Source organism: Pagrus pagrus, assembly GCF_965226575.1.
Source record: "Pagrus pagrus genome assembly, chromosome: 17".
NCBI classification, from domain to species: domain Eukaryota; kingdom Metazoa; phylum Chordata; class Actinopteri; order Spariformes; family Sparidae; genus Pagrus; species Pagrus pagrus.
The window spans coordinates 21,426,191-21,453,584 of NC_140201.1; the positions used below are offsets into that span (position 1 = coordinate 21,426,191).

Consider the following 27,394-nt stretch of genomic DNA (forward strand, 5'->3'; position numbering starts at 1 on the left):
TCATATGAGGATGAGTCATGGCTGTAGCAATAGATTTTACTGAAACTCTGAGCAAGTGCTGAATCAGACTGTGATTTAAAATGTGCATCTGTTGGCATCTACGTGATACTGAAACCAAAAGAGTCTCGCTCTGAAATGTCCATGCTTGCTTTGAAAAATACCCAAAAGTGAAACCGTTGCAATGGAGGGCATTACTTCATGCAGTGAACTGAGACAGTAACAGGGAACTAGAACCGAAACGATCAGCTGACTAATGGATTAGTCAATCAACAGGAAATCAGGTAGCCTTTTCTCATAATTTACCTTCAGTTCCAGGGAGTTTTTAAACCAAGGAAGAAAGAAAAGAGAAGATAAAGGCTTGCTGGTTGAGGATTTTCCTGAAATCTGAGTTTGGGACTTTTGGTAGGGCTCTGAATAAATGCTCAACGTGCATTTTCACAATTTTCTGACATTTTTCAGATGAAACAACCGATCAGTCAATGGAAAAAACAATCCACGGATGAACTGATAGTGATAATAACCATTAGTTGCAACCATATAGTGGAAACTCGTGTCATTTTTCACAAGGTATCAGTCACTCTGGATGCTGTCTCAGTAATTGCTACAGTGAATAGAGTTGTTAGAGTAAATAGACCAAGCTTTAAAACTGATTCATTAATTCCTTTTACAGATTTAGATGTTTACACCAACTTCTATGATTAATAATATTACTCATATAGAGTGTAGTGGGGAAACCCAGGTCCTTGTCTACACGCACTTGCATAACCACCCATACAGATACTGTAATAATTAACTATTTATTAGTCCTATTTCTTTCCTTATTGTCAGCAAGACGTTTCCTCGTCTTTGACTGAACACAGAACAGAATGAAATGGACACATGCAGACTGAAGGAGATAGAAGAAGAAGAATATAGGAGAGAAGATAATCTGATGTAAAACATGTTCACTTTTTATCCTGATGCCATGTCAGTGTTGTTTTTTACTTACATGCCTGTAAAACAGTGAATTCAATGGAGCTAAATTGGTTTCATTGCTGGGGGTCCTCTGGAGGGGCGGGGACAATTAGGGAGTCAGGGGTGATTGGCCAGAGCTGGCTAGACTTGCCCTTAGACTGCGCGCTGATTGGTCAGAATTCTACAGGTCCCGCCCACGGGTGGCGCCTTGAACCTGCTGTATGTTGAAGGGTTGCGTTCAACCAGTGTTGAGTTTAGAGGGTCTCTCTCTACCGGGGTGACAAGTCCGAGCACAGGAGCCACCGAGGGGACGTAGCAGCCGTTAGAAGAAAAAAAGCCACACTTTTCGTCGTTTCACCGCTGGATACTAACTCGACCTGGGGTTGGATTAACTTGAAACCACTCTTTTTTAGTTTTTCTTTTTAATTTGCTTTAGAAGACACGTAAACTCACCGAAGACAATGGGATCCCAGGCATCCAAGGGAGATGTGGCCGCGGAGGGAAACGCTGCTGCCGCTGATGCTGCAGCTGTGAAAACCAACGGACAGGTAATTACACCCGGCAACGTCTCTTTTACTCTTTTCCAAACGAAAGGGGATGAGTTTAAAACGATGGAAGTTTAATTTCTCACACGAAAACATTTGTTTAAACTAAATTCAGTCGACGCTGAATCGATGAAACTTGAATGTGAGGACGTTTGGGGCAGGTCAGGTGGGGCTCTCAGCATCGCTGCCTCCTGCTGCTCACTGAACAAGCCCCCCCTCAGAAAAAACTACTAAAATGAGCTAGCATGCTGTTGTTATTTATCTCGGTTGACGACTTGAGTTTAAGTTTAGAAAGCAAGAGTGTGTTTTTGTGACTGAGGTCTCACCCAAAATCCGCACAACGTGTTTGACAGCGGCAGGCTTAAAGGGGGAGGGGGGCTGCTGGAGCGCACGTAGGCACCCAGTCTACTCCTCCCTGTTTAAAACCCGAGCCTGTCGACTGTCACCCACTTTACAGATAATACATTTGATGGGATGAGTCGCACTTACTCATATATTTGGTACTTTAGTCCCTTAATGTATCATTATAAATGTAAATTGATATAATATGTTAATTACACACATCAAGTGACAGAAAATAGGCTTCACTTTCGTATAAATTGTGGTATTAAACATTTTTAGGCTGATTATTTGAGTGAAAACCGTCAATTGCAAGTGTTTTCATTCTTCCATCGATGGGCTCCAGTCTCGTCTTTGTTGAGCCGATGTCTGTCTGGTACCTTAGGCGGTCCGTGAGGCGCTACCGCCGCCTATCGCCTGATTAGGGTACTGCAAGGCGTCGCCTCCGAGCCGGGCGACACGGTGGTTAATTGATGAGCACGACGATGCTCTGCGAAGAAACGAGCAATACACGTCTAAAATCGGTCCTCTGTGTAGTTCATGCATGTGCAGAGAGGTTTTTGACCGTAAACTTGATTTTCTGTGTGAGAAAGTGAAGCTTTACAAACCCATGTCTCATTCTGTGAAAACCTGTTTTTTTCCAGGAGAATGGACATGTGAAAACCAATGGTGATGTCTCTACAAAGCCTGATGGGGACGCTGCTGCCACCAATGGCTCAGCTGAGGCAGCCAAGGAGCCTGAAGCGGGCGCAGGAGGCGACGCTATCGAGCCGGCGCCCGCTGCAGATGGAGAGGCGGCCAAACCTGAGGGCGAAGCCGCCGCTAAGGAGACCCCCAAGAAGAAGAAGAAGAAGTTCTCCCTGAAGAAGTCCTTCAACTTCAAACTGAATCTGAAGAAGAGCAAGAAGAGCGAGGCTGTCAAGGAGGAAGCGGCTGCCACCACCCCCTCCGCTGCCGCCGCCACCCCCGCTGAGGAGAAGCCCGCCGAGAACGGAGCTGCTGCTCCTGCAGAGGAGGAGAAAAAGGAGGAGGTGAAGGAGGAGGCCCCCGCTGCTGCCGCTGCTGCTGCTGCAGCCGAGGCCCCAAAGGTAGAGGAGGCGCCAGCTAAAGAGGAGGCCCCCAAAGAGGAGGCCAAGGAGGCAGCTGCTCCGGCCCCTGAGGCCACGAAACCAACAGAGGAGAGCAGCTCGACCCCCGCTCCCTCTGAAAAGAAAGAGTGATTGTACCTTTAGCTCACAATGAACTGGGTGAACTGTTTTTCAAGAGAGAGAGAGAAAATTTAAGAGTATATATATATATTTATATATATATGTGTATATGTATACATATGTATATGGATATATGTATATGTAAATATATACACATGTATGTGAGAGACTCCTTTGACGTGCCACTTTTCGTCATGATAACAAGACGACAGACTAGATTCACTAGATCACTTCCCTGGTTACTGCTCGACATCTGGACCTGGACTGAGTTTTAGGCTGTGGGCTGGTCGCCATGTGGAAAATGGATTTTTAATGGCTAGAGTGCGAGCTAATGACACCATGAAGTATAGACAGATGAAGGATGGATGGAGAAGGAGGGAGTCAAAGCATCTTTTCCCTAAAAATCTGCAGATCAAGATGCCTCCTTGCTGAAGGAATGAAGCTAGATGAGATACTAGGACACCACCACCACTTGAAATGACTGTTGAATAGAAAAAAAGAAAAAAAAAATGAAATCAGAAAATTAAAGAGACTCGCCAACTTTTTACATTCCTATATTTTAACCCAAATTTGAAGTATTTTGTGGTGTATTATAGAGAACCATCTTAAAGATTCAGAGAAGCTATTACTTGTTTGTTTAAAGAAAAAAAAAATAGACAACTTTGATTTTTACCTTACTATGAAAAAAAGAACACTTAAGCTTGCTATGTTCACTGTTGCGGTTTGATATGAAGCAGAGTTGTTTATCTGTCGTGTGTGAGCCTGAATCTGCTTTGTCTCTGTAAATACATTGGACTGATTTCTGTTCTTTATTTTGCTAATGTTGACAGATGTTACTGGTTTTATTGTAAAGTTGATAATGGTAAATAAATGTTGGTTACCTGCCCGTTTATGTGTCTTTATGGTTATTCACATCATGCATTACATTGTGTTACATAGTGTACTGTAATGAGCCTGTTTCCAAGTGTTTATAGCACTGTAGTGTCAACTAACACCCGTTGGCAGCGGTCCAGGAGCAGCAGAGTTATATTACATTAGAGATACACAGTTTATATTCATCTAAATATTGTAATAGAAACTGAAGAGACACTTTAAAAGCTGATGCTCCATTGACCCTGACATTTTACATCCTTTTAAAGTCTGCACTTATTAAACAAATGAAACCATGAAGAAAGAATAAAAATTGGAGCAGTTACGGCATATCCTTCAATATTTGACCTGAAAATACAACTTCAAGCGTCACAATGAACTTTTGAAAGAAGTAATAATACATTAGTTTTACAACTGAATGGTTTAATTCATAAGCAATAAAGTGCAGCCTTTATCAGTTCAACACACACGGGGGTTTTACTGCTACAGCCCTCTTAGTGTGGTATGAGCTGTGCTAACGTTAGCAAACTTTAGCTAGATTTTGCCATATAACTAATTTCTTAACTCAGTTTTCAACTTGACACTACAATTATAACATGATGGTCACCTGTGGTTACAGTGACTGTCATTCAGCACAAGTTACATAGTTTTGCTTCAATATGACATCATAATCAAAAGGAATCATCCTTATTCAACACGAGTAATAAAGAAGTTTTTGAATTTCACGTGGTTACAGTAAATAGTAAGACACCTGCACACTACAGTGGGGGTAATATATTTTATTAGTGCTGTATTTGCATCAGTTGCAACCAGGAAAATCTAAATAGGCCAAACTTTGACATCAATAAAGTTTTATTCCACTCATTCATGTAATTATTAGCCATTATTGGACTGCCACTCACACTGGCTGAGCTGCAAACGAACAAATGAAAGGACACTAATGAAACGCCACAAATGAAAGCGTAAGACCAGAATTTCAATCCATATGAGATCCGGTGACGCTCCCTCCACACGTCACATGGGTCACTCTGTGACAATAAACGGCCACATGTTTCTAGCTGATTGGCTTGGAGGTAATTGAACACACCAACACTACCGTGTTAGCTCCAGTGACCCCTGGCCCTCTATTAGTCTGAGATCAGCACCATTACCTCCGCCCTCCTCCTCCTCCTCCTCCTCCACCACCACCACCAATCTCTCAGCCTTCACATCTACAGTATTCCCTCCATTTAGAGGAGCGGTCCTTCTCTGGGTGAACTGACCTAGTTCACATGGTGATTTGATGAGTTGAGATCTGAGCTACATTTGGACCCAGCCTTCAAACAATTATGAATTATTGAAAGAAAGCTGTAGCTCCACATTGATACAGCTCTCTCCTCTCCAGCAAGATGAATATTAAACCTCAAACAGATTTATTTTATAACAAGTGTCTTTAAATAACAAGCAAAATCATAAGAAGCCTGAACGGTGTAAATCTTCCACATCTTTACACTGTACGCTGGCAGCAGCAGGTACAGTAAGCTGTGAATTATTAATGTCTGCACCACAAGGAGTTAACCTTTCCAGAGTATATTTACTATCCTTACCGTTGTTTTGTTTGCACGACATACTATACATGAGATCCTGTGAGTGATCTGCTCAGGGGTGCAGCACTTCTCATTCAGCAGCAACAGGGTCTGCAGAGATTTGGAAGTTACAGCCAGACACCAGTGAGCATACACTGACACCTGGTGGCCATCGTGTGGAATGACACAAGGCTCATCACCTTTTGTTTGGCTTCCCAATCTGCTCCAGTCATTTTGAAGAGGCTGGGGTGATTGCTAAGCCTGCTGCATCAATATGCATAATCAGTCTCATTGTACACAACAGTGTCAAGCAGGACAATGAGCACCGACTTGACCCACTTTTACATCTCATGCATCATTCAAATGATGTTTTTAAGTGTGTTTTTAAATGTACAGAAAGATAGGCTAGAAAATGCATTTGTACATGGTCCTGTCTTACTTTTTTATTTTTTTATTTTTGCCTATATTAGATACATCTGCTTGTTAATGTCATTATATTCTATTTTTCGGTGCCTTGATCAAATCTGGCCAGGACAACCTATGAATACTGGCCTTGAAATCATTCACAGTTGAAAAAATTGAGTTAAAAGAGATAAAGACATAAAATGCTGTATTTTTTGTATTTGTTTTTAAAGATCTACATCTGGAACCTTCTTGTCCCATTGTGGTGACACGTTAAGATGAAACAATAAGCAACATATGTCGGTAGGATCTGATGTGATGATGTGATCCGAACTTTGATAAAAATATACTTAAAAACTAAACCCACTATATTAACCTTTTATGGCTGACTTTGTACAAATTATGCATTTAAGGCATGGCAGGCAGTATCAAACTGAGGCGGGCTAGTTATTTTAAGTAATCAGCAAAGCAATAATAAAATAAAATTTAAAGGTGCACTATGTAGTTTTGGGAAATACATGTTAATCAGAAGAGAAAGATCTTCATTGACTGTTTTTTTAATGCCTAAATAAATTCAATAAACAAACTCTTTGTTTTCATGGCTGAATAAACAAACTGACCCTAAAGGACAACACCATTTCGTACTGTTTCACTTTGTTTATATGTGGCGGACCCTGCCACCTTTCTAGCTTCAAACGGTGTTCTGGGACCTTATTTTCCTCTGAGAACAACTTGTTTATTCACTTATGGAAAAAAAATATATTTCTGAGTTTGTATTATTACCTTATTGTACATATTAAAGTTCTGAGTTTGAACACATCTTCTCCAAAACTAGATAGTGCCCCTTAAAACAATTAAAATAAAATAAAAAATCAATAGATAATGGTGTTACTGGTGAGGTGTGGTGCAGGATGAAGCCACAGCCTGTGGAAGTGGAGTCTTCTCTTCTGAATAACTTTGCTTTTATACAACATGTGTGTGAGTGTGAGTGTGTATGTGTGTCATCCTTGATCACAGTCAAATTGACTTGACACTGGACTCTATTGACTCATGACCTCCCTGCAGAGAGGGACAACACAGAACAAGTTGTTAATATGTCATCAACTGATTCTCTAATAAACTCATTTTCAATTGTGGACATTACAAATGACCTAAACCTGTTTACCTCGCCTCTACACCACTGAATGAAACACAGCACACTCGTGCAGCTGCACCAGTCTAGACACTGTCTGGTTGAAGCTGCAGCCTCGGCGGTCGCTGGTTTGTAACACCGGCACATCCCAGTCGGGCGGGGAGAGCATCTGTGATTGGCTGAGAAGAGCTCAACGCGAGCTCCTTGGTGGTGCAAGAGAGGAACCGGTGGGCACGGAGCAGTGGGGTAATTGGTGTAAAATGGCGCTGTCTCAAGGAACAAAGAAAAAAGTTTGCTATTACTATGACGGTAAATATCCAACATGTGCTGCTCGTTTTATCAGTGATAGATGTAGTCTCGAGTGCGTGAACGTGTTTGAGAAAATTGACATGTCTTTTTTCTATAAGTGTGCCGTGCGACCAAGCTAGCTAGCTAGCCGGTGTTAGCGTGCTAACGTTAGCTTGCTCGATCGGCTAACTAGCCTGTTTTAGCTACACGGTGCTTAGCTAACCAGATGTCAGGTTGGACTTGCACGTAGTGTTACATCGGCCGGCGTTCATCTCAGTTTCAGTGTATGCAAAAACCGGCCCGTTTTTCATTAAAACATATTGTGATTTGTGCACACGAGGTAATTCGGTCATTCTGGGTACTGAGGAGCCATGAAGCTAACCGGTGCTAAGCACATCACTGTCCCCCCAACTTCATATCAACTTCCGAGAAGTGGGGACCGCTGCATCGTTTGACAGGCTGATTATTTAGCGATGTCTTCGTGCAAATGAGTAAAAACATTAGATTATATTGCTCTCCCCCTTTCTGTTGTGCACAAGCACTTTAAAGAAAATGCTACATGTAAGTGTAGAAATGACAAATGAAATGATCAAATTATTTGCGTAAACGCTCTTTTTAAACGTGGTTATTGTCAGGCTTTAATGTATTTACTTTATTTCTGTCATTGAGTGTAAAAATTAAGTAAATCCAATGAGACGTCTGCTCATTGACTCCTGTATGTCAAACTGTATGCTGTTGAATATGTGGCTCAGGTGTCTTCTGAGTAGTTAAAGCTACATCTCATCTCTACATCTCTCTTGTGTTTTTCACTTTTTTTAATATCAGGTCATGTTAGTAACACTGTGTAATATACAGTTGGAGATTGTGGGGCAAATTGAAAACTTTCAGAAAATTGTGAAAATTGAATAGAGTTTGGTATGAAGTTGTCTTCACACACGAGAACCAAAATGCATCATGGCTGAAGGTTTTTTGAGCAAATGTAATGTTGTCTGGGTAATCTTTTATTTCCTAGGGGATGTGGGGAACTACTACTACGGCCAGGGCCATCCCATGAAACCCCACAGGATCCGCATGACACACAACCTCCTTCTCAACTATGGACTTTACAGGAAAATGGAGATCTATGTGAGTTCTGCACACAAATCCCCAACACTCAGATCTATACAGACATTGTATGTGTCATTATGCTGCCACAAGAGAAAAAAACATTTCACTGGTCTGGGATCACCTAAAAAGTTGCCTGATTGACAAATGCAATGGAAAGGGTGGTATGTAGGAATTGTGCAGCATTTTATTTATTGTGATTAGGTATGTAATGTTACACATTTTCATCATGACCCATTTGGTACAGGCTGTGGAGGTCTGTATGCAGCGTATTTCAGTTTGATGCAGCCCAGAGGTCTACGAAGTACAAGTCTTATTAGAAGCGCAGTTTAAATATAGTCTACATTTTGCATGCGGCATTTGAGAAACATAAATTTAGAAGTGTGATTTCCACCCAGAAAGTGCTGACAGTTTGTTAGCTGCTGACTGTCACGTAGGAGTTTTTCATATTTGTTTGGCTGTCCTGGACCTGACTAATAAGACAGACTTTTAAATTAGTTGTTTTCGAATAGTGATGATCACTGATAAGTAGTGAAGCGTCAGCTGTCACTTTCTCCCTAAATATCTTTCCTTCTGTTTCCAGAGACCACACAAAGCCAGTGGTGAAGAGATGACAAAATACCACAGTGATGACTACATTAAGTTCCTGAGGTCCATTCGACCAGACAACATGTCTGAGTACAGCAAACAGATGCAGAGATGTGAGTGTCGTCTGGGTTTCTTTTAATGTAGATTGAAGTATTCTCACTGTCCACAAATATTAAATCTTCTCCTCTTGTTCTTATGCTCACAGTTAATGTTGGAGAGGACTGTCCAGTGTTTGATGGTCTGTTTGAGTTTTGCCAGCTCTCAACAGGTGGATCTGTAGGTATGTTATTCCAGCCATGCCTCCCATAATGCTCCAGCTGCACCACTTTCATACAGCAGTGACATTTATGATACAAGCAAGGGAACTGGAAACAAATCTGAAGTATAAGCCTAAAAAGTGGTTTTGAAAAGTGTCTTTAATTTGGATGAGCTTGTTTTTGATTATGGACTCATGGTAGTCAAACTAGAATAATTTCCTGCCCTGTGATGGTCCTCACTGCGGAGAATATGTCAGAAGATGCTCAGAAAATCTGTATTGGATTACAAGAAGCCCATTATAATAACATAATGTTTAAAGCATACAAATGAACAAGTTATCTCCACTACACATTAATTAATGGTAAATAACTACAGTTGTATCAACATTGTAATTGTACTCTGCTCTTTCCGTCCTCCAGCTGGTGCACTGAAGCTAAACAAGCAGCAGACAGACATCGCCATCAACTGGGCCGGCGGACTCCACCACGCCAAGAAGTCTGAGGCCTCTGGTTTCTGCTACGTCAATGACATCGTCCTGGCCATCCTCGAGCTGCTCAAGTAAGCTGCTGACTTCTTTTTGTATTCAACCATCCTGCCTTTTACCCATCTGTTGGGTTTTAGTACTTTTGGGCCCCCGAGAGAAATTTAACACGTACGTTTAACATATGGATTAATTGGATTCTATTTAAATCATGCCAAATTCTGTATTGCCGCCTTTTTAATATTCTGGCTGTGTTGATGTCTTTTGAAGATGCTAATTAGAGCCTTGTTATGCTCACTTTTTATCAATCAATTATATCTTAGCAAAACAAAATGGTCGGTTGATGTTTGAGCCTTTGGCCCATTTGTTTTGCATGGACATTGATTTGGTTTAGATGGACACACATTTTCACTTTGCTGTTGTTTGGATCAGTAGATATTAAATGCATTAGAGATTCTTATATACCAGGAATTAATTGTCTTATCCATTTTAATGCATGAAGAAAAAAAACAGACTGAATTGCTTTGTGAAAGTGCTTACTTCAGCTAATTAACCTTAAAGCCATATCATCTTGTGGCAGCTGACTGTTTCCTGCCCTGATAGATATCTGGTAGGGATGCACCGATCTATCTGCTGAATGTCAGTATCAGCCAATACTCGCCTTATTACCTGCTATGAGCCTACTGGCAATTAAGATGACATTCACCAATAACAGTTTCCGATGTCTGTCTGATGGGTCAAATCCATTTTGCGCTGGCACATTCATGAACTATTGGCTCCTGACATTCATGCAAATGTAGGTACTGAAATCCCATTGAGTGGGTGGTTATACAGCAGACTAAATGGGCTTTTGAATCAGTGTAAAATAAAATCATCTTCGTCTGAAAGGTGAAATTAAAGGTTGTTTCATGAATTTGTATAAACAAATTCGTAAACTTTGAAAGGTCATGTAATCAAGTGCTGAATGAATTTTAAACAATTGTTTTTTGTTGTTTTTTTTACGAAGATCTTTGTTTCTCTGACACAAAAGGTGGAATAAATCACAATAAAAACAAAATAAACAACAAAAGGACATCAGTATCTGCATTTGCCAAATAAAATAGCTAAACATCAGCATCAGTCCATTTTCCTGTCATGTTAATTTAATCAATATTAAGTTAGCATCAACTGAATCTCTCTCCTCTTAGGTACCACCAGAGGGTGTTATACATAGACATTGACATCCACCATGGTGATGGAGTGGAGGAGGCCTTCTACACCACAGACAGAGTCATGACCGTCTCTTTCCACAAGTATGGGGAGTACTTCCCTGGCACTGGAGATCTGAGGGTTCGTTAGTTTGTTCTCCTTTTCCTTTAAAGATCTTTGGAGTATCTTGTGTGTGTTTGGGCTGTTATTCATTGATCTCTGGGATGTGTGTAGGATATCGGAGCTGGAAAGGGCAAATACTATGCAGTAAACTACCCACTGAGAGACGGTATTGATGATGAGTCCTATGAAGCTATCTTCAAACCTGTAAGTGCTTTTATTTAAGAACTGTCTAATCATCACAATCAGACTGTTTCTGAGCAGTGTTGTTAATGTGTGTGTTTGTGTGTGTTAGATCATGGCTAAAGTCATGGAGATGTACCAGCCGAGTGCTGTTGTGCTCCAGTGTGGAGCTGATTCTCTTTCTGGAGACAGACTGGGCTGCTTCAACCTCACCATCAAAGGTAAAAACACATTTCACTCTCCCAAGACAATCCTAAAAGTGCTTTTCATCTTTAGAGAGTTTAATGTGTGTGTGTCTGTTCTTCAAGGTCACGCCAAATGTGTCGAGTACATCAAAAGTTTCAACCTACCCCTGCTGATGCTGGGCGGTGGAGGCTACACCATCCGCAACGTGGCACGCTGCTGGACCTACGAAACTGCAGTAGCCTTGGACTGCTCCATCCCCAACGAGCTGCCCTACAATGATTACTTTGAGTACTTTGGACCCGACTTCAAGCTTCACATCAGCCCGTCCAACATGACCAACCAGAACACCAACGAATACCTGGAGAAGATCAAGCAGCGTCTCTTTGAAAACCTCCGTATGCTGCCTCACGCCCCTGGTGTCCAGATGCAGGCGATCCCAGAGGACGCTCCCCACCCCGACAGCGGAGACGAGGATGAGGAGGACCCCGACAAACGTGTTTCAAGTAAGAGACTTGTGCAGATTAAGACTGAATCCAAGGAAATGGTCACGCTAAGAGACCAGGGATGTTAATGAACTATGCCTTTTGTTAACGATGCGTGTTGTGTGTTTCAGTCCGGGCCCACGACAAGAGGATAGCCTGTGAGGAGGAGTTCTCTGACTCTGAGGACGAGGCGGAGGGGCAGGGAGGAGGCCGCAGGAACGCAGCCAACCACAAGAAGGCAAAACGAGTGAAGAAGGAGGATGAGAAGGAAGGAGAGGAAAAGAAAGGCAAGACTTGTTCACAAGTGGAGTTATTATTTGTATAAGAACAAACATCTTCATAATCGCTCCTGTTGTTTTTGCCTCCTAGAAGTGAAAGAGGAGGAGAAGGAGGAAGAGAAGATGGACACATCAGGGTAAGAGAATTGCATTCAGTAATCCTTTGTCATGACCCATGTCCCTCTCTGCTGGCTGTTCTTCTTATCTGTGTGGTGTAGGGCTGCAGCTAACAATTATTTTTTACTATTAATTAATCTGTTGATTATTCTCATGATTAATTGAATCATTTAGTCTATAAAATGTTCCAAAAAATGTGAAAAATGCTCTTAACAGTTAGTAAGGGAGCCCTGAGTGACGTCTTCAAATTGCTTCTTTGGTCCAAGCAACAGTCCAAAACCCAAAGACTCTTCAGTCCTTTCGTTCAAGGAGCTGCAACCAGCAAATGTTTGGCATTTTTGCTTGACTTAAAAGATTAATTGATAATTAATGTAATTGCCAACTAATTTTTCTTTAACTAATCCATTAATCAACTTAATTGATTAGAACTCATGGCTGTTCTAGTGTGGTGGGTATAAAATAGACGTTATGCTACTAGAGGCGATTTTATAAATGAAGAACAATGATAAGATGGTTAACATTGATATATTTGTACATGAGGATTGTTCAATGCATCAGTGTGGGTCCTGTAAAGCCCTCATGGTTGAAGCTGTTGAAGATTGACTTTAACTGTTTGTGTTTCAGACCAAAAGAAGAGGTGAAGACAACTTGAAGTCTTGCACATGGAGAACTGGATGGTTGTACTGTTGTCCTCGAGCCCCACTGATTCCTCTAACTGTCCTGCTGCGACGATGGGACCTTTTTTGTATTCCTGTTTTATTATGTGTTCCTATCAGCAAACCTGGCTTACACTGTATTATTTGCATTTGCTTCCAAGCTCAGTGAAGCACCAGTTGAGTGGTTGTTGCACAGACGTGGATCTAATCCTGTTTCTGTTCTGTGTGCTGAGATTAAACTCCACCCAACTGGAGCTCCATGTAGTATTAAAAACAAATGCCATGACTCCTCCTCAGCTGCTGTGTGAACCAGGTCTGCTTCAATGTGAAGAAAACCACCCAAGTTGTTACTGTTCCTATCATGGCGTTTCACTTTTAAACAAGTTTGTGGGGCACGTGTTACAAAACCTGCAGAGACGTAGATGACTTCTAAAGTCTAGTGCTCACATGTAAAAAAGGCTTTTCTATTTATGATACTGTTAGAATAACCAGCAAACTGCTGTTCAGCTCGCTGTGTTAATTTATCAGTGAATGCATGTTTAGAACGATCTCGCCTTTAGCATGTACATATTCCAGTCCCTGATCTCAGCTCAGTAAGTTATTTTAAATCATGAACACAGTCTGTCCCTTTAACCCGCCCCTCCTATGGATATCTGGTCAGTGTTTTCTTCCTCTATTGTTTGTATGAAGTATGAATGAATGGTGTGAGCTTCTGTTGGGAAGTGAATGACTTGTTTTAGATATTTTGTACCATTATACATAAAGATGGAGTGAGCTGGTTAAATGGCCCTCTGTATGTGGTTGTTTGAAGTTCTTTCCTTGTGAAATGTGCATTATCATAACTTTGATATAAAAAATAAAAAAGTGATCCACATTTTTTCTCCTGAGGTCATTTATACAATATTGTTCAACTGTACTTCTCTGAAATTGTATTTTCAGTGATAGTTTGGGATGTTTGGTATCGACTTGCACCCAAGTGTTTCAAACTGGGTACTCTTCTATACAAACTGAGCAGAGTATCAATTTACACCACGACAAACTATGGCTAAGTGACAATCCTACCATCAATAACCTAAGATTTTATGCTAGCTATAATTTTTTTCACACTGAATTATCAATTGTTGAATGAGAGTTGCATAGATCACACAGACACAACTTGTATTAAGTAATTTTATTGTAAGTTGTGGTGGAATGGCTTACAACAGAAAATATCAGGTCAAACTCTACCGATTTGTAGAATTAGATTAAATAAACTTCAGGATTCAGGAAGTGTGGGTGTTTGAGTCCAGTCAGACAGCTTTGAAGATCCAGGGTACAAAAAACTGCTTCTGATCCCACCAACAGTTTCCAAGTGTTTAGAAAAATGACTTAAAAACAACACACTTGTTACTGAGATGTAGTCACCTCTTCTGACCACTTTTCCTTTTATTTAAAGAAATGTTTGACAGTATACAGGGCAAATTTAATCACTGGCAGCAGGAAACTTTAAGTTTGACCTGTATGCTGACTTGAGATCAGATCTGATGAAGGGTCAGTAGACTGGAAAAACACTTTAGTCCGTTATTCCTTCTTCCTGACTGGGCTGAGTGTGATGTTAGTTGAAGCTGTGAGGTTGAGGAGCCGGACTGTTTACGCCTCCAGTTCAAAGTCAAAGTACTGTGGGTCAAAGTAATGAATCCTAGTGTATCCGTCCTCTCCTCCACTGCTGTAACTGTAAACAATAACCACAGAACAAAACGTTAACAGTGATGTACAATAAGTCATTTTTTTGATGAGACTACTTACATTTTAGGGCAGTGTATTTCCAAGTATGCTCATCTCTTACCTCTTGCCATCAGGGTGGAATGCCACACAATTGATGGGGCCGAAATGACCTTTGACTCTTCCGAACTCCTCTTCATAGGCAGCGTGGAAGAACCTGAGCATAGAGATTAAAGTCAGGTTACCACTTTAAAACCTAAAAAATGTTGACTCTTCACATAAAGAATTGTGTACATAGTATACACTTAAATCTAACCTGTGCAAAGCATAATGGAAAATAACACAAAATAATTGCATCAAGGCATGAAGTTTAACTTAATGTGGGAAAGAGGTTCTTTCTTGGCGTCCAATCAACCTAAGACACACTTTTCCTCACCTGGCCTCAAACTTTCCAATCCTGGTGGACGTGGTTGTGACCTCCATGGCCTCCTGACCGCCTCCCATCACCACCTGAATCACACAAAGTGTTCACAAGTTAATGAGGGGATGCAATTTGCCTTTGTGAAACATTTAGCTGCAAATAAATGTGTACATTTTAAAGCTGCTTAGCACCAACTGGTTTTATTTGGCATTACTGTGCAAGTCTTCACTTACATGATCCATAATGGGGGAGATGGCAGCTGAGTTGACAGGTCTCTCTGTCTTGAAACTCTTGATGTGATCCAGAGAAGCGGAGTCAAACAGCTGAGGGGAAACAGAAGACACAGAACACAGTAGGATATTAAAACAGAGTAAATCACAATACAAATCTGATTAACAATACATGGATTATAAATACACGCCAAATTATTACAAGTGTTTTATACAACTAATATAGCAATCTACTGACACGTTGTCAGGTTCTGACTGTGTCAAAGGGCCAGCAGAGTAGACAGTCTTACCTTGGCACTGTTGTCCTTGGAGGCAGTGATGAACATAGTGAGATCCACTGATGTCTGGATGTCATTGATCTGCTTGGTGTGCTCCTTGATCTTCTTCATGATGTCTCCAGACTGTCCAAAAATCACACAGGCACAACATTCAGCTTTGAAGAAAAAAAGACAGTCTCCTCTTGAAGCCAGGCTAATGAATATATTTGTCCTAAATCTCACATTTGAATGCTTTAATATATTCAGTCACTCTAATATATTGATTCATATTTGCTACAAAACTAATAATGTTTCTCATTCTAGCTGATGTAATGTTTTTGGCTTCATAATCAATATTAAGCCCTGCAGCCAGTTAACTCAGTTAATTCCATCCCCATATGTTCCCAGACAGACAGTGTGTGTCCAACCTTGGCGCTGAACTGGTTGATCTCTCCGTTCTCGTGGCCGGCGATGACAAACTCCCCCAGAGGTCCCCACACAGCACTGGTAATCTTGTGGTCATTGCAGGGTATCGACAGGTAGGGCTGGTTGTCCTCTGTAGAGGGAAATGGAGAAACTCACTTATTACAACACTGAGAGGAGACTGCTGATCAGTATACTCTCTGACAGCTGAACTGTGCAAAGGTAAATACATTCGGCTCAGTTTTCTGAGTAAAAACTGAAATATTGCAGTTTTTACTTTGTTATTAGAAAAAAAAGATTCATTTCAAATTTGCAAGTATGATTTTTATCACCTTGTATGAATTTGGATCAGTAAATAAGTATTTCTTGTTCCAAAACATAGCCACAAATAAGTTACTACTTAACTGCAACTAACTAAGTTTTTTTATAGCACTTGATCTGACAAGTTAAACAAACAAACGATTAACTCCAGGCAAATGCTGCTAAAAGCCGGATGTGGCTGGCATGTTTCTTCAGTCTGATCAACAACTTCCTGTTCAACTAATGAAAGCGGCAGCTGACTAAAGTAGTCTGTGTGGTATGTACCAATCTGCTGTGGGTCCCTCAGGTCAAAGAAGTTCAGGAAACACTGGTAACCCATCTGTTTGTCTGTGGAGAACATGATGATGTTGCCGCTGAAGTCGAAGCCGCACGTTCTGACAGCAGAGTTGGTGTGGAGCAGGGCCAGCTGTTTACCTGTGGTCACAGAGGCACACGTTAGTAGATGTAGGATCAACCCCAACCTACTACTCCAGTTAGAGAATTGACATTAGAAGTCTCAACACACTCAGTTCATCTGGTTTTTACCTACCTGTCTCACAGTCCCACAGTCGACAGCTGTTGTCTGCTGATCCTGTCAGTACGTTTTTAGTGTCCCCTGAGAGAGCATACGTTAAGGAGTCCAACACGTATGACACCGGCAAAAAACACAGCACAGACAACTGAATACAAGCTCAGCCATTTTATTTGTCTAAGATAAAACAACATTAACACAGCATTTCTTGAAAAAGGATACAGTCACAGTCGACACACCACACGGCTCCTGTGTGTCCATTGTAGGTGCCGAGTCTCTCGCCATTGACAGAGTACCACACATTGGCTACCTACAGTGGGAGAGATTACAACATACAGGTCTAATTAGTTAATACCAAACGATCTTAAATGTGGAATAATAAATATTATAATGGCGTCAAAACATATCTTATGAACTATAAACTGACCGTGTCTTTAGCCACAGAGAAGAGCAGGTCTCCCTCTCTGTTGTACTTGATTTGGGTGATGGACCTCTCATGGCCCTGGAGCAGGATAGGTTTCTGTGGAGAGGAGGCAGTGCACATCAACATCTGGACGGTCTTACCGATCTGGTCAACTAGACGTGACATCAGATATCCTTTCTACTGAGCAGGCCACTCACTTGGGTGTTATGGCGTTTTTTTAAAAATAAGGAAACATATCGGTGCAGAGGTCTGTGATGACAAACACACTGTTAATGTGAGGTTTACTTATTTATCATTGAATTAAGCTCTACCAGCTGTCAGGACCGGTATCTTGCATCACCCACATAAAGCAGCTAACAGTAGCCTAACGTTGGCTAATTGGGAAGCTAAGCTAACGTTAGCTTTATAGCTAAATATGCTAGCTACACTGGAGCTCACAGTCTCGGCAAGAGGAGGAGCATTGTTCTGAATAATATATAACTCGCAGCAGACTGTCACTGAGGAATATACGAACCATTTTTCTCAGTTAAGTGTCGCCACTCGGTCCAGTGTACTCAGTGTGTCTCCCGTAAAGACAGAAAAGATGAACACTCGTGTTTGAGGCGCCGGAGCCGCGGCGGAAGAGGAAGGTGGCGTACTTCCGGTGTCAAACGGCGAGATGGCGCCCTCTGACGGTAATGTCCCACTGTAGCACGAAGTGAGTGTAGTGATAATGATAACCCACCCATAAGTTCTTATTAAAGTACCATATATTTTCAAATGTATAATGTTGTAATTAAGGAGTTTTAATGGATTGAGAAGGATGGTTATTATCTGCAAAAAGAAACTTTACAGACGTACATTAGCTTATAGCTAGCTAACTCTGGCACCGCTAAGATGCTGTGAACTGTCCCTGTCAAGTGCACAAATAAATACATATAAGCACTGCAAAACGTAAACAAAACAGTAACACTTGTACACTGACATGAAAATATACCAACAATAATCAAATTCTTTGGTTTCTTTCAAATGTGAAAAAAATAAAACATTTAACTTGAGTAGAATAAATATTGCATTAATTCTTTTAAATACCAAAACATGCTTCAAATCTTTAGTTCTTTCTAAATAAAAGAAGGTCAATGAACAATCAACTCAAAGATACACTGTTACATCTTTTATTTAACAAGAAACAAAATATACAGGGCCAGATAAAAGTACTGCAAAAGACATAAAAGGAAACATCTTTGGTTCCTTCTCATGGTCAATGAACCTCCACATCCACCACTGGACCGGAGGTACAAAGAGTCTGTCCTGTGAGACAATGGAAGAAATTAGGTTTGCCATTTCTATTTAAGTTGAAAATGACTGATTCTGTAAGTTGACACATTGTTACCAATGCTACATATCAAGTAGTACGTTAGGATGTCTGAAGGGGGAAATGACATGTTTGGGAGTGAAACTACAATTCAGAAGTCCATTAACATTTTCTCTATTTTTCCCTCCTTATTCCCACTCGGCTCAGTCACTGCACCTTTAAAAAGCATCGGGGAGATGCACAATATTACGTTCAATGTCAAACAACAGTTGTGAGGCAATTAACAGGGTTGAAACCTAGGCAAAAATAGAGTTCTGCTGTGAGATATGTTGTCTGTTAATACAATACTTCCATGCGGGACAGTGGATATAATGAATATACATTCTCAGCTAAGTGCTTGTCAGTTCAGACTGCCACAGAATAAAACCAAGAGGCAAGCGTTGCATAGAGGTCCTTGAACATTCTCTAGTTAAAACCTGATTACAAGCTACTGCAATTACCAGGGCTGGGAGGAGACAATCATAGCCATGTAAGCATCACTCACACACACAGACACACACCAATGCACGAAGATGGAGTTAAACAAGTGTAAAGTGGTGATCATTAAAAAAATATAAGCAGACTGAAAAACATAAAACAAAAATAGAGTAACTCAACTCAGAAAGATTAGGAATGAAACGTTGGTCATAAATGTTACACCTTTATACATTTTCTAAATGAATAAAAAATAATCTGATTTACTTTTATAGTGGTGCTCTGTAAGATACATACATTTCATTGTCAGAGATTATGCTTCAAACAATAAATACAGACCACAACAACCAAACACTGCACAAATGAAACAAGAAAACAGAAACATTTGGTCTACAAGAACTGAAAACTGGTCAAACAAATATTGGAAAGTGTTTGGAACATTATAGCAGTGTACAAAAACAAGAAAAAAAATGTCAAATCGTAACATTTCCTTCAATAATTATGCTGAATTCTATATTATTTTTATGTTATTAAGAGCTAAAAAAAATATGTTTGATATTTCTGTAAAGACACCTGAAGAAAACATTAAATTACTGGAAGTGGCCTTCTGGATACTGCGAGCTATGAATCGAAGACGCACGTTAGACGGACTGAGTGGAGACACACACACACGCACACACATCATTCAATCTCTGATGACTCCTCTTGCCATACACCTGTTTGTCTTGTGTCGTCCCAAGCAGCACTGTTATTTATCCTGCCGTGCAGTTCTGTGTTGGATGTGTAGTAAAACAACACAGAGGCAGTCTGCACATTTACACGCACACATGACGACATTATTAAAGGTCGTTACTGTTAAGTTAAAGCAAGCGTAACAGCTGGATTTTAATTCCGGGCACATGCCGGTGAGATTGTGGACTGAAAGCAGCATGTGTAGCATGATTTCTGGAGTGTCACCACAAACTGACTAATTGACTACTGACTAAGAATTATACATGTAATTATATATAAACTTGGAAATTTAACATCCCTACAGAAACTCATAATTGTCCTTCTCTACTAAGTGATGCCGACAGATGTTTTCTGCAGGCTGCCTGTGGAAATTACCCAGGCTAATAGATGAATCGTGAAAATGTGATTACTGGGGAAATTAGGTTATAACAAACCATTTAATTAAACTTTTCGCTCAATCAGGTTATTCACAGTAACTGAGTTATTGTGTGCTAGTAAATGTACTGACAGGCGGGGCACAATCTTCCTTTTAAAGAGCTTGCTGGGAGGACACGAGTGAACTTGCTATCTGGACCAGTGTTTAACATCAGCTTCATCCAGCAGAGGAGTAGTGGCTTGCAGGCTGGTGGCTTATTGTTTGGTGGCTTGATACTGGAGGGGAGAGAGGAGGTGGTGAGCAGCATTGCTTCATTCCTGTGCAGCGATGGGCTGAGCCGGTGCCCCTTCTAGTATGGGGTCTGTGTCCAGTTCAGGGTCACAGTGGCAGGACTGGGAGCAGGGGGTGGGGTCTGGGACAGGGTGGCTGCTGGGCTCCAGCACAGAGTCTGTAGGTGGTGGAGAGGGGGAGTCAGTCCCTGGGTCAGAGGTGGGGGCTCCTGTGGTGCCACTGTGGGGATCACTGAGGTTCTGAACTTTCTTGTTGAGCTCGTTGCGCTCGACTTTAAGTGCCCGCCGCAGCTTCTCCAGCCGCTGAACTTTACCCTGAAGTGCCTCAAAGTCACGGTCACGCACAGATTTCTGGAGACAAAACGCACACACGATACAAATGTTAGTTTTAATGAGAGATCAGAGATAATTTAATGTTAGTAAGGACAGTCCACAATAAAAACATGAATCTGCTTCACCTCCTCTGCCATCTCCAGAAGGGCCTTGTTGCTGCTCTCCCACCTGGACCGATACATGGCCGTCTCCTTCTCAAGCTTTTTGATCTTTTTAGTCATCTGTAACACAAAGGACACAAGACTGTCACATCCATCACAAGGTAAATCTATTCCTCCTCCTTCCTTCTCTTTATCTTACAGCCTCACAGTAATAGACACTTCACCTTCTCCATCTCCTGTTTGAACGTGGTGAAGACCTCGTTGCTCTTGGACAAAGTAGTCTGAAACTCTTCAAACTTCTCTGTGTACAGTGACAGCTGGAAAACAGCACAACACAAGTTGGATCATATAAAGGTGTTTGTTGCAACAACATTTTCACAGCTGCGTTATAAAAGATGAAGAGTAAAGAGTGATGGGAGACCTGCTGTTTGAGGTGAACTTCCTGCTGCTTCATCAGCTCACACATCCTCTGAGACTCCACTGCTTCTTTCAGCAGCTGAGGAGATGAAGGAAAAGGAAAAATAACTAAACATTTATGCAGAACAACAGAACCAAACACAATGCTTGTATTCCGTACATGTACAAGTGCCTCTTCAGTGTATAATTACAAATTCTTTCTCTCTGTCGTGGCGCTCCTCTGACTCCTTCAGCAGCTCCTGAGCCTGGTGAAGCTTGGCGTCCACCAGCTGCTGCTGCAGGTCTTTGTGCTTTACCACTTTGTCTATGTGCTGGTGGGGGTTCACAGAGGATAGAGAAATAAAACACCTGTTAGACATCCTGTAAAAAAAATCTGGTAAATTGACATGATTGTGACTTATGGAAAGAAAAAACTGCCCTCATACCTCTTCACGTAGTTTGTACTGTTCATAGAGCTTCTTCAGTTTCTCAGCCAGCTCTGTGTTCTCTTGTCGCAGACTGGCATTCCTCTCGTTGTGCTGCTCCATCTGAGCCTGGATGTCGTTCAGTGTCACCTGGAAATGGGAGGTCACTTCCTTCCTTTTCTCCTCCTCCAGACGTGTTCTTTGCATCCCTTCTTCCTGCAGAGGGAAAGAAAGGAACATAATAATGTAACGTGTACCAAAGGAGCGTTCTTATTGATGTTGCTTGCTTCCACAATCTGGCCAGTAATTCACAGCAAATGCTCTACGCATATTGTGTTATAATTGATCCTGACAAAAATTACAGTGCTCTCTAAAGAAGAGATGAGGGCAGCTAATCCGAAGAGTCAGAGAGTCAAGACCACATTTAAATAAAATCAGAAATATGAAGAAGCTGGACCTCAGAGAAGCTATGGTTACAGGACGTCATTTATCAAATCAATGCAGAAGTGAGGTGTTTATATTGATGACATTGGAGCGTGTTTTGTACCTTGAGTGTGCGGTTGTGCCTCTGCAGCTCCCTGCAGAGACTCTCCAGCTTGCTGCGAGCCAGGATGGCCTTGCTGTGTTCATTCCTCAGGTTGTCTTTCTCCTGGACCAGCTGGTTCTGCTTTTTCTGCAGCACTCGCATCTGCTTCTGGGTGTTACGGTGCTCCTCCAGCTGTCACAAACACACACATACTGTTTGAGGGGTTCAGACTTAGAAGTGAGATGGATCAGACTTACAGCAGCAGCCGATAACTGATCTGTTGATTACATGTTTGTGTTAAGGTTGAAGTTTACTGATCTTTTGGGGGTCAGAAATAACTGTCAATCCAGGCTATTATTCAATTAAAACAATATTAATATTGTATGTAATAAACTGCTTTGTTAATCTGTTAAAAATTGTTGTGCAATGTGACAATAGCTCACGCAGATATGACACTGTAATAACTTCTTTCAGCTGCCATGATATTTCAGAGACTTTGCTTCTTCCTTCAGTCAATAACAACACTGCAGAACAATCTTCCTCTATCAGTTCTGACACACTGCCAAATGACACACATCAGCTCTCTCCAGTTCACACAGTGCACATAGAAATTTCCTATAGCGTATACAGCCCCAGTAGGTCATCCAAGTCCATCATTAGTGCTGCAAAATGCAACAAAATACCCTGGCTTGTATTGAGGTCATAGGACAGAGCTCTGCATTGCACCAGTCTGTGTCTGTTTGACATCGCGATCGCTGCATCACCTTGAAGAACACTTAATGTTTGCTTCTGGTGTCACATCTAGAAAAACATGAACCCTTTTTAGCCCAGAAATTAAGCCAGTAAACAAACCAGGCACATCCATCCACGTACCCGAGACACTCTGTGTCTTCAGGGCACCCATTTTAGAATATATGAGAATATTTACAGAATGTATGTCAATTAACAAAATGGTGTCTTGGTAATTTCAAGGGTTATTCATACACCTGTAAAACATTTGGCAGCATAGACTGCAGGTTCCCTGGGCTGTTTTTCTGGTTTAATTCAACCCTTTGCAGAAACCACCATATTTCACTTGTGAAGTCTGATGAGCTTAGTCCCTCACCATGTGGTCATTCTTCCACAGTAATGTCTGTGAGTATACATAAGATCTGTTATTTTGTAAAGATTATTCCAGAGAAAAAAATTCCTTAATAAACAAAATAGATCTGAGGGGAATGAAATAGGTGTGGGCGATATAACCTTAAGATAAAATCATGATCAATCATTTAGACTACATATATATATTTCAATGTTTTTAAATCGTGTTAAAAGCACTTCACAAATGCTAGGTCTGGGTGAAAAAACTCATATATTACAATATTTTATTACAACAATATTGTCGGGATGACTATTTCTACTTTGACAAAATATCAACACAATTTATTTGTTTTAACAAATAATCATCAGTAATGTGAATATAATGAAAGTGGGTAAAGACAAGTATTAGAACAAACAGAACAGACATCACTTTACTGTAATGCAGCCTTTAAAACCAGGAAAAGACAACAGCTATATCATATAATGATATCACGATATTCAAAATCTAAGACATAATATAGTCTCATATCCCAGTGATATAAATAATATAATTTATTGCCCAGCCCTTTTCCTTAATGTTTTTATATTTAAATTAAAATAGATCAAGATCATGTGTAGTCCACACGCCAGACTTTAGAATAGAATCCCATTCTGTGGGAAACACTCACCAGTTCAGCATACTTCTTACAGAGGCCTGCAAGCTTTTCCTCTGGGGTGCTCAATGTGTTCAGAGTCTGCATGAGAAGAGTGATCTCTTTGCCTGCATAAACAATGAAAACAGACAGCAGAGGATCAGAGAGGCTGTTGGAAAACACTATCACACTGCGGATTAGTTTCTTTAGCAAACTAAACTTTAATATGTAAATGATGCCATTCTTTTGGCATCTGTATAAAGTGTCACCAATCTATAAAAGTACAGGTAGTCTCTCAGGTGAGCAGTGTGTAATGTGAAGCATTTTGTTCTTGTCAGCAAACTGGAAACAATGACTCTCCAGAGATTCTTACAAAAAGAGTAAATCACTCCTCACCCAGACCCTTCACTTTCTTCTTATCCTGAGTCTTCTTCTGCTCCTTCGCCACTCCGTCGCTTACTTTGCCCTCCTCTGGCTTGTCATCCTCCCTGGTCAGACCATTAAGCTCTAGGCTGTGTGACTGGCCGTTGGGCAGGGTGCTGGCATCGTCTGAAATGCTCTCCCGGCAGTAGGTGCTGAGGATGTCCTCCAGCTGTCGGCTCAGCTCCTCAGCCATGTCACACTGAGACCGTGCTGCCTCTGCAACTAAACACAACAGAGGGAAAAAAGACAATATTAAGAAGAGGGAAATCATTTTTTGTGACTTGTTGAACTCTAGAAACATAACCTACAAGACATAATTTAGTGGATTTTTTTTTTCTCCAAACAAACAATTAAACCCTAACCCTGAAACAGTAGTGAAATCATTTATTAATATTTCTGTAACAATCTTGAAATGATTAAGACACAGTAAGCTATTAAATAATTTAAGAACCCAACTCTGGCAAACTATTGAAATTGTTTGAAAGCAGAAGCACAGGCATTATGTACCAGTGTCTTTGTAGAGCCAGTGGTCGCTAATAAGTATCACACTAAAATGGCAGGTTTTTAAGTGGGATTTGGTGTACAATTTTCAATATATAAGATTGCAAGACACGATATACATATGTCATTGCTGTTGTTACATAGTGATCTACTACAAAACATCTCATCAGTATATTCCTTCAGAATATTGCAACAACAGTGACAGGCGGACAACAAAGTCTGCTCCAACCTGACCTTGTTATAAAATGGTTCTCGTGTTTCAAAGACACAGAGACAGTCATGTCATCAACATATTATTAACCTTGTAAATAATTCAAACTCTACCTTCGCTTCCTGCCTCATCGCTCTGTGGAGGTGTGTCTGTCTGTGGCGTCTGTGGTTCAGACTCTTTGGGGCTGTTGCTGTCCAAGCTGTCCTTAGCAGCTGCAGGTGACTCCGTCCCTCCTGCTGTAGGTGGAGCATCCTCACTGACCTGGGTCGGGGACTCTTCTGTGTCTTGTTTTTTCATCTCTGGTATCTCTTAAAAGAGGAGAAAAACCTGTAAGACTTGGCTCACTGGCAATGACACACGGGTACCATTAAAGATCATGAGCATGTTTTTTTAATGTTCTGAGCCCAACACAGACTCAACTGTAAGGAGACAGACTCTCACTTAAAACAGCAAAAAAGACCTAAATAAGACCTTTAACCGACTCTTAAAAAGAAAATCTTAAATTTATGTTTCTAGCTGAAGTGACGTCGCATAACGTCGCATTAGCTTATGACGAGACAGTTTTGAAAGGCTGAAATGTTAACGTTACAGTCAGAGCTAATGCTGCTTTTTTCGTTTGGTGAAAGCTGAAAGTTATATATATTCAAAATATATATTACTTCTGGTCATAACTATGTGTTTTTGATAATGCGTATGGAAACTTTTAACCGCCAGAAGAGCAGCTAACTGACAGGAGAAACTGACACCCTCCTGTAAGTTAGTTAACCAGCAGCTACTTGTTACAAAAGCACTAACCTACATGTTAATGATACCAGATGATATGTGGCACGTCGACTGACAAAAACACAGAAAATTTTAGCACCATTTTCTATCAAGTGTGCCCTGTCCCCACTAGCTTTCGTTTCACCACTTGCTATCGAGCATTTACATTGCGTTTGCTAGCACATGCTAACACCTGCTAGCAGCCAGATGCAGCTAAATTAGCTTGCACGACTAACAGTTAGCCCATTTTAGCTCGTGTATAAAGGACACAAACATCTAAAAACCTTGACAGACTACACACGTACTCGTTTCTAAATGCTATCCCGCCTTATCAGATATTAGGGAGTTGTTTACCTTCAGACTCAATGAGGAAATAGCTGATGTGACTGAGAACTGCAGGTTTCCTCAACAGCGTGAAGCAGAAAAAAACGACTTCCGGTCATAACTTTGGATTCTTCTTCTTCATTATTTATTAATCGGTGGTTTGCTTCCCAGGTTGAGGCTTTGCCGCCATCTACAGGATTCATAAATTACTACCTGTGTTTTTCAGAAACTGAAAATCCAAACTCAGTAAACTAAATGAAAAATTCATGATTCAATTTGAAAACAAAACTAATCTACTAAAAGCCACTGTCTCAGATTGGATAAATTAAAGCAGTTAAAGGTGCTCTATGTAGTTTTGGGGGAAAATGTTTCATGAGAAGTGAAAGATCTTCGCCTCTCAACAGCAGGAGTCTCTCGTTGATCTCCGGTCCACCAATGGTCACCTTGAACCTCTCAGTAGTTTCTCACAGTAAATCCAATGATCCAGCAGTTATCCGGCAGATTTATTTCAAGCGGTTCAGTTCTCAAGAGAGTAATCCTTCCACAGTTTGGGTTTGCAGCAGGTCAACTCGTGCCAAAGTCCAAGTGTAAAAGGGGAAGAATACAGGTCTGCAGCCCTTTATATACAGACCATCATTCTGTTTCCATGACAGCTGGTGATGTACGTGAGTGAGACATTATATTTAATATTTTTTTGTTTCATATATTTAAATTTAAATGTTTTTTTCTTAGTGATTTCTTTGCAGCTGTTTGTTTTCCTGTCATTACAGTAGAGCTGCTCTGTAGTAACAAACCATGCTGACACTAATATAACCTTCATTAGGAAATGGGTTATTTATAGTTAATCAAACTTTAGTTAATAGTTATTTCGCTGTCAATAACAAACAGTAAAAGGCTTCACAAACCATTTATTAAGAAATTGTTTATTTTAAAGCAGAATCTACATCGTATGATTTCTGATGAAGAAATGCCTCCAGAAAGTAATGGAACACACAGAGTAGTATTAGTAGTAGTTTTTACATAAAGTTGCATAAAAGTAATGAGGAATTGCTTATTAAATGGAAACATTTTCTACATTGTGCCTCAAAAATCCTCCTCAAACTTGCAACATTACATACGTATTCTTTATAATTGACAGCTCACTGCAAAGCACTAAACATATCCCCAACATTATTTACACTTTGTCCACAGCTCAGCCCACTTTAAGAGCCGGCTCTTTGCTCTGACACTGTAAACATCTGGCGGGCAAGTCAAACCTTATGACGGACCAACTTTGGTCCAA

The 27,394-nt window shown here is 40.8% G+C and overlaps 4 protein-coding genes across 4 annotated transcripts; 2 read left to right on the forward strand and 2 right to left on the reverse strand.

The window, feature by feature from the left end:
• The first annotated feature begins 1,190 nt into the window (after positions 1–1,190).
• marcksl1b (MARCKS-like 1b) lies at positions 1,191–3,932 on the forward strand. Its single transcript, XM_084379767.1, has 2 exons — positions 1,191–1,502; positions 2,483–3,932. Exons 1-2 carry the CDS (start codon positions 1,416–1,418, stop codon positions 3,056–3,058), a joined length of 663 nt encoding a protein of 220 aa, XP_084235893.1. The 5' UTR covers positions 1,191–1,415; the 3' UTR covers positions 3,059–3,932.
• A 3,248-nt stretch (positions 3,933–7,180) lies between these two features.
• On the forward strand, positions 7,181–13,818 carry LOC311272279 (putative histone deacetylase 1-B). Its single transcript, XM_084378609.1, has 12 exons — positions 7,181–7,324; positions 8,316–8,428; positions 8,991–9,108; positions 9,201–9,275; positions 9,673–9,811; positions 10,922–11,063; positions 11,157–11,249; positions 11,338–11,446; positions 11,534–11,914; positions 12,025–12,180; positions 12,263–12,308; positions 12,913–13,818. The coding sequence occupies exons 1-12, from the start codon at positions 7,276–7,278 to the stop codon at positions 12,938–12,940; spliced, it is 1,449 nt and encodes a 482-aa protein (XP_084234735.1). The 5' UTR covers positions 7,181–7,275; the 3' UTR covers positions 12,941–13,818.
• A 282-nt stretch (positions 13,819–14,100) lies between these two features.
• On the reverse strand, positions 14,101–17,873 carry eif3i (eukaryotic translation initiation factor 3, subunit I). Its single transcript, XM_084379276.1, has 11 exons — positions 17,747–17,873; positions 17,236–17,328; positions 17,031–17,118; positions 16,827–16,892; positions 16,562–16,711; positions 15,982–16,109; positions 15,587–15,697; positions 15,300–15,389; positions 15,082–15,155; positions 14,770–14,862; positions 14,101–14,655 (listed from the first exon to the last, which is right to left on the reverse strand). Exons 1-11 carry the CDS (start codon positions 17,747–17,749, stop codon positions 14,574–14,576), a joined length of 978 nt encoding a protein of 325 aa, XP_084235402.1. The 5' UTR covers positions 17,750–17,873; the 3' UTR covers positions 14,101–14,573.
• A 499-nt stretch (positions 17,874–18,372) lies between these two features.
• On the reverse strand, positions 18,373–26,696 carry txlna (taxilin alpha). Its single transcript, XM_084380373.1, has 11 exons — positions 26,143–26,696; positions 25,140–25,334; positions 24,288–24,536; positions 23,928–24,019; positions 22,201–22,371; positions 21,675–21,869; positions 21,441–21,560; positions 21,254–21,328; positions 21,057–21,149; positions 20,857–20,952; positions 18,373–20,749 (listed from the first exon to the last, which is right to left on the reverse strand). Exons 2-11 carry the CDS (start codon positions 25,321–25,323, stop codon positions 20,420–20,422), a joined length of 1,605 nt encoding a protein of 534 aa, XP_084236499.1. The 5' UTR covers positions 25,324–25,334; positions 26,143–26,696; the 3' UTR covers positions 18,373–20,419.
• Positions 26,697–27,394: the final 698 nt, after the last annotated feature.